A 7457-nucleotide genomic window follows, 5' to 3' on the forward strand; every position below is an offset into this window, starting at 1 on the left:
TGCATCAAGTATTTATGATCTACAAGCATATCTTAGCCAGTAGTTTGAGATGAAGAGCTTGGGTCCCCTTCGTTACTTTTTGGGGCTTGAAGTATCTGATTCTCCCGATGGTTTCTTTCTGTCCCAGGCTAAGTATGTCTCCGATCTTCTTGCTCGAGCTGGTCTCACAGACTGTCAGGTAATCTCCATACCACTTGCCTACGACGTTCAACTTACCTCTTATGATGGCTCTCTTCTTGATGATCTTACCCTCTACGTCATCTTGTTGGGAGCTTGATCTATTTGACTGTCACTCAACCAGATATCGCTCATGCAGTCCATATTGTGAGTCAGTTCATGACAACTCCGAGGATCTCTCACCACTCTTCCGTCTTACATATTCTTCGTTTACTCTTCTGCATGGCTTACACTTCTCTTCTCACTCGTCCTTAACTCTCAGCGGTTACTTTGATGCTGATTGGGCTGATGATCCCACCGACGTCGCTTGACCACTAGTTTATGCTTCTTCCTGAGTGATTCTTTTATTTCTTGGTTCAACAAGAAGCAAACTTTAGTTTCTCGCTCGAGTGCCGAGTCAGAGTATCGTGCTCTTGCTTACTCTACTTCAGAACTTTTGTGGCTTTGACGGCTACTCATTGATCTTGGTGCCCCTCAGCCATCTTCTACGGCTCTTCACTGTGATAGTCAAAGTGCTATGAAGATGACCCATAATGATACCTTCCATGAGCGCATCAAGCATATTGAGTTTGACTGTAACTTCATTCGACAACATGTTGTCAATGGGGGAGTTCATTTCTTTCCAATATCCTCTGCAGATCAGATATCAGATATCTTCACCAAGTCTCTTATTCCAGACCGTTTTCTATTACTCTTGGACAAACTCAAGTTGGTCTCTACTGCCCCACTTGAGTTTGAGAGGATGTTAAATTTAAATATTTCTTTGATATTATTTGTTAGATTTAAATATTTTCTTCATGATTTAAATCTGAGTCCACTACTATATTTATCTTGTAAACTCCTATTTTTAAAATATACAATTTCGTTATTTTCCTCCAAAATTTTTATCAATTATTTAAATTCAATATTTTCCCAAAAAGTATATTTTTTTTAAAAAAAGATCATATTGAATATTAGTTAATAACAAATTCAAATATCTAAATGCAATTCAAATAAAAAAGAAAAAATTTATGTGGTATTACAACACTATTGTCATATTAAAAGTTTATCTTTCAACATTTGTTTAGTTTATTGCTATTGCACTCTTGCACTAGTTTTTTGTTTTGTAAACTCTATTTGGTATTACAACAGTATTATTATTAACGTCACTGATACTGTTCTGCACTAATTTATTGTTTTCTAATAAAAGTTTATGAGATGAGTTGATGTGCTGAATTTCATATTTATGCCTTATAATTTAATCATTTAAATTTTTAAAGTGATTAAATATTATAATTAATATAACTATTTGTAATTACTTTTAAAGCATAATTATGGTCCTCCTACCAGTGACGAAATTAGCATTTTAATCTCGGGAGTAAAATATTATAATTTATTTAATATTTAGCTAATAAATTTAAATAAATAATAATGACTTAATTATATATAAATTTAAATAGTTTTAGGATAAATTGTATATAAATACATAAGAATTGATATTTTTAATACTAAAAAAATTATAAAAAAATTTGGGTTGGGAGGTCAAATTGACTTCCCCAAACCGTAACGTAGTTCCGTTGATGCTCCTACCTGATCCAAAATTTATTGTTGTCCAACAGTAGCATGTTCTTTTGGTTTGTTGCTAGGTTTACCAAATTGAAAAGATTCACTTCTTGTGTTTATTTATATTTTTAATATTATTTTGTACTCCATTTACCAATTTTTTTTTATAAATATTAAATTCAAGAAATACTTTCAATTAAATATTATTTAAAATTTATTTTTAATTAAAAACATCTCATTACATATTTGTATTTATGAGGGTTTATTTGCTTTAAATGTATACTATTCTCAATACATTGTCAACAAACTCAATAAAATTATACTATTATTAATCTTTTTTTAACGAAATATATAAAAAAAGTAAAAATTTTAATAATATTTTCTTGATTTCTAAAAGCTAACCATATAAACTCAAAAAATAAAAATAAAAAATAAATACTAAAAGAGTCACTTGCTAATAACAAACTCAAATTGGGCTAGTCCAAAAATATGTATATAAATTTTCAAAATACTTCCAACATATTTTTATACATCCAAAAAAAACTCTGTTTAACGAGGTTTTTTGAGTTTCTTATGTTTGAAAAATTTTTAAAATAACAAAAAGTTGAGTATTTAATATAATATTTTGTAACAAGATATAAATATTTAATGTGATATATTTTTTTAAAAAACTATTGTTCGTTCATGAATAATGTTAACTTAAAAATATATATATATGTATACAAATAGAGCAATAAATGTTTTTGAGCTTATTTTCTCAATTTTAGTTGGTACACTTTGAATTGTGTCGACATGCAATATATATTAAGCTTTACAAGTATTTTTCTCTATAATTTTTTCTTAAATTAATTCAGAAAGATGAAAATATACATCAATGTAGTATATAGAAGGGATCAACAATATCATTTCAATTATCAATTTGTTCAAAAAGTAGAAAATTAACAACTTTTTTCACACTTGAAAAATAACTATCTTCTTTGTGTTGGTAAACAACTTGCGATGTTCTTGACATATTGAAGCATGCCTTCGACATCGGCAAGGGCAATAGATTAGATTCGAGAAGCTCGCCGTTCATATCTTTCCACAAGCTACGAATAAGCTCCATAACATAGTCTTTAGCTTCACCTTCATTTTCACTTCTTCTATACTTCATCAAAGAAGTTATTATCGATGAATTGTCTCCAAGATCTTGTTCTTCCTACATTCCAAATATTTAAATTTATTGTCGGAGTACTAATTTCCTAACTAGAAAAGAAAAATTAATAATCACAAGAGTTCGCATATATTCTACTTTCATAATTAAGAAACTACTATGTTTTCGAAAATATAGAAACCTCATGCAATTTTTAAGTATGATGCGGACTTTCCAAATTACATAATATTTTTGTCATGTAAAAATAAGTTCATTTGGTTTGGCTACAAGTTTTAATGTAATGTGTATATTTTGCCTTTTATACTAAGAAAAGTATAAAACAATGGTTAGAAGTCGTAAAAAAAAAATAGTATGATTTTATTTCAAAAAACAAACAAGCCCTATTTTTTAGAGATAAATAAGAAAAATAAGCGTATTTTTTTTAATGCATATACTAATAAGTTCTTCATTTTGATATTTTTGTCAATATAGCAGAGGTATTTCTAAGAATAAAATATTATATGATTACCTTAGTAGTTCCGAGATCATCCCAAAGTCGAAGAATAGTTCCCGAATTTGAAAATAGCTTTGGATAGGGTTTTGCCATTAACTTCACATTTTGAGTGGTAAGTCCTTCGCCCATCAAGAAGAATATGTTAACCAAGGCCATGTATGATCCGGATGTTGCTACACCATTTCTCAGATAATCTTCTGCACTTGGTACACTTCCATTTTTGAACCACTCGGCTTCGATCAAATACCCTTCGATTGTGTCGATCCACTGTTGATTATAACAAAAAACACGACTAATAATAAATGAATATATTACAAGGAAGATGAAGAAGAAGAATTAGTAATGGGACAATTTTTGTATTCATAAAGATCATGTATACCACTTTAGCAAGAAATGGGAGAATATTCCTCTTTTGTTCTTTGAGGACCTTGAAAGCAATTTCATTCGTAGTGTTGTACAATGCCATATAGCATACTTTCATGTATTCGGGAAGTTGCTCAATCATATCAAGATTCCACCTGAAAAAAAAAATAATAAAAAATAGAAAAAATTACATTGTAATTATTCAATTGGTTAAGTAATTGTGAAATTGTACCTCCGTCCGGCTCTAAGGGTCTCATTTACTTTTTTACGTATTGATCTTTGAATATTAATTATTATATCAAAACGTAGTATAAATTAAGAAAAAATTGTAAAAATACTTCAATTAGTATCTTATAATACTAATAGAATGATATTTGTACAAAAAAAAATTATACAAATATACAGATATTTTTAATATTAAATATAATGATGCAAAAGGTAAATGTAATCCTTAGAGACGGACGAAGGGAGATTTTGATTATTTTCTTGCCTTTGAATTGCTTGTGTGAAAAGATGAAGTTCATTCATCGGGGCAAACATGTCAAAAACATCGTCGATTACAGTTAAGAGTGCAAGGGACTTAGCCACTTCTACTCGGACATGTGAATACTTCGGGTCCGGGAGAATCCCAACAGTCCACAAGAAACACTCAATGAGACGATCCCGTGCGAACCCCAAAGATTCAATTAGTCCCAAATGATTCCACCACCTAAATTATCAAAAAAAATAAAATAAAATTTACAAGTCAATATAAACAAATCCAAAATTTGGATCTATACACACACATGGTATGGTTTGAAATGTTACCTTGATAACTCGGCAAGTTCAGTTTGATGTAATAACTGGACCTCATTGTAATCAACTATTGCATGTTTTAGAAGAATCGGACAATGGTTGTCTTGATAATGGTATTCGTTGATGTACAATCTTGATTCCAACCGTTCCATCCGTAGATGCCTTGGAAGCTCAAGGGCTCGGGCCACACGTCTCGATATATTTTGTGGCACCGGCGAAGATTTCAGTTCATTTTTTGCGAATTTCATGGCATCGGATAAGGTATCCTCACCATTTGCACCTAAATATGAAGCTTCGTATAAACTCAATAGCCCCTCTTTGTTTTGTTCTTTCACCATGAATTTTCGAAAAACATCTGTCCATTGTTTACAAAAATAGTAAAATTAAAATGAAATTTTTTTACGATCTAAACAATGTCCAAATTAAATTACGACGGTTGGTACTCTTCCAACTAATTAAATCGAAGCACAAAATATATACTGTTTCTATATAATATAAATACAATACATGAAAGGACAACACAACTCAATCAATCGTCTATACATAATTTATCATAGCATATGATCTATATTAACATAACATATATAAAATTAAAAAACAATATAGATTAACAATTATTTATGTATTATATATATTTTTTATCCTCTTCTAAATCAGCATCCATATTTTGTATAAAATGGAATCAGAGGCGGATCTACGGTACAGCAAGAGGGGGCCATCCCGCCCCACCTCATTCCACTTTTTTTTTTATTAAATATATGTATATATATAATATAAAAATTAATAAAAAATCATAAAAAATATTGAAAATAAAGATTTATTTTATTTTTATTTTAAATCATAAATATTATTATTATTTAATTTGTATAATTTTTAATAAAAATATATATTATTAAAATATTATTTAAACAAAAAATATATAATATTTAACTTCAAATTAAAACCAAACAAATTTTTAGTTGCCGAAAATATAATTACCCGAAAATAAATATATATATATATATATATGTGTGTTTTGATATGTATAAATTAAATATAACTGCATTATTTTCAAATTTTAGAAAATTAACCCTTCTCTCGGCTAAGTTCTGATTCCGCTGCATGAAATAAAGATGAAGTACCTGAGCTAACAGGCCTTGCATTTTGTCGTAGTAGTCGAAAACGTAAAGCTGTGCCCTGTAAGTCATCTTCCCCAACATCCCAATGCTGTAATTTCTCCAACCACAAATCAATATCTTCTTCATAATGATAAGAGATTCCCAGCCATTGAAGGGTGTCGATCAACTTCATCGCAGCCGTTGGATCCGATTCTCTCTGCAAAGTTCTTCTTGTCCTTTCTCGAACCTCCTCAATAGGTTTAGTAGGTTCCAAAGCAACCATGTTTCTCTGCTAAAAGCTCAGGGCTATGTATTATGTTTTTTAGAGTTTGATTTAAAAAAGAATTAGCAAAATTACTAATGACTGCTTTGCACCATTTCCCCTTGATTTAAAAATTAGATGACTTTTTCATATTTTTGAAACATTGCAAAAAATAAAATAAAATTATTACCTCCGTTCGGCTCTAAGGTCTCATTTTTTTTTTTTTGCGTGTTGATCTTTTAATATTAATTGTTATATCAAAATGTAGTACAAATTAAGAAAAAATTGCAGAAATATTTAAATTAAGGGTAAACTGTTTTTTTAGTCCCGTAACTGGACCCCTTTATCATTTTAGTCCCGTAAGTGAAGCCTGTTGCAAACTAGTCCCATAAGTGAAAAAATTTCGCTGTTTTAGTCCTCCAGCGCCGGAGACGCCCGCGTGGCTCGCCGGAGGTGATGTGTCTGCCAGGTCAGCGACACCTGGCGGACACGTGGATTTTTTATTTTTTTTAAAAAACTTATTTTTAATTTATTTTTAATTTTATTTGCATTTTTTATTTTTTTATTTGGTCCAATTAAAAAAATTAAAAAAATTAAAAAATAAATAAATAAATTCACGTGTCAGCTAGGTGTCGCTGACCTGGCGGGACACCTGGTGGACACGTGGCCTCCGGCGAGCCACGCGGATGTCTCTGGCGCCGGAGGACTAAAATAGTGAAAATTTTCTACTTACGGGACTAGTTTGCGACAGACTCCACTTACGGGACTAAAATGATAAGGGGGTCCAGTTGAGGGACTAAAAAACAGTTTATCCTTAAATTAATAAAATATCAAGATATTTTTAATGTTAAATACAATGACGCGCAAAAGGTAAATGTGACATTAGAGATTCTATGCAATATTTTTAACTTTTCAAATCTCAGATAATTATAAACAATTTTGCCAAAAAAATTTAGTAATTAAAGAATGCTGTATAATTATTCATGCAAGTTACCGGAGACGAATGTTGGATAGAGCCATTGATGATCTGCAGCGTGGAGCGTATTCGAACAGGTGATCTGACGGCCAGGATGAGTTGGGAGTGCACGAGGTTGTAAGAAGATGAATATAATGAAGATGAGGAAAAGGATGATGTGCAGTAATTGTAATGAGAAGAACCTTTCGCTAAGGAATTTGCAGAAGAAAAAGAGGGCAAAGCCATTGATGTGTTTGCAGTGAAACTGTGTGAAGCTATTCTTTCAATTCATAGATTTATTGACATGGAAATACAACATGGATTATTATTACCCATGTTCCGCAAGAAGAGTAATATTCGTTTTTTGCACATAATTTTTTTAATATTGTATTATATTAGTCTATAGTGCAAAAGACAGACTTGCCCTTATTAAATAAAAAAGTAACAATATTTGTATAATATATTAGAAATTGTAAAGGTATTAATTATGTTAGATAGGTAGTACGGTTACTAAATTAAGAAATGTTATGGAAGGACAAAAGTGAAAAATGATATCTTCTTATGGAACAAAGGAAATATTATTATTATTATTATTATTAGAGCATTTGTGTGAGTTCTCG

General features: G+C 30.4%; 1 protein-coding gene across 3 annotated transcripts; it reads right to left on the reverse strand.

Annotated features, from left to right (window-relative positions):
- Positions 1-2611: 2611 nt before the first annotated feature.
- Positions 2612-7133, reverse strand: LOC127247834 (monoterpene synthase TPS4, chloroplastic-like). 3 transcript variants are annotated; one of them, XM_051269871.1, is made up of 7 exons: positions 6877-7133; positions 5645-5909; positions 4536-4878; positions 4219-4437; positions 3745-3883; positions 3381-3632; positions 2612-2917 (listed from the first exon to the last, which is right to left on the reverse strand). In XM_051269871.1, exons 1-7 carry the CDS (start codon positions 7081-7083, stop codon positions 2627-2629), a joined length of 1716 nt encoding a protein of 571 aa, XP_051125828.1. In that variant the 5' UTR covers positions 7084-7133; the 3' UTR covers positions 2612-2626. The 3 variants fall into 3 exon arrangements, with proteins under 3 accessions (XP_051125828.1, XP_051125827.1, XP_051125829.1); XM_051269870.1 differs by having other exon boundaries at positions 5645-5912; XM_051269872.1 differs by having other exon boundaries at positions 5645-5926; positions 6877-6963.
- Between the last annotated feature and the right edge of the window lie 324 nt (positions 7134-7457).

This window comes from Andrographis paniculata, unplaced genomic scaffold (genome assembly GCF_009805555.1).
Source record: "Andrographis paniculata isolate CXL003 unplaced genomic scaffold, ASM980555v1 Contig32END, whole genome shotgun sequence".
Taxonomy (NCBI): domain Eukaryota; kingdom Viridiplantae; phylum Streptophyta; class Magnoliopsida; order Lamiales; family Acanthaceae; genus Andrographis; species Andrographis paniculata.

Bases quoted from the DNA above. Each gene is read 5' to 3' on its own strand.
- LOC127247834 (XM_051269870.1), bottom strand. From the start codon at position 7,083: ATGGCTTTGCCCTCTTTTTCTTCTGCAAATTCCTTAGCGAAAGGTTCT. The intron at 4,438-4,535 runs GTAACATTTCAA...TTGATAATTTAG, and splicing joins GAACTTGCCGAGTTATCAAG to GTGGTGGAATCATTTGGGAC. The intron at 3,633-3,744 runs GTATACATGATC...TATAATCAACAG, and splicing joins TCCCATTTCTTGCTAAAGTG to TGGATCGACACAATCGAAGG.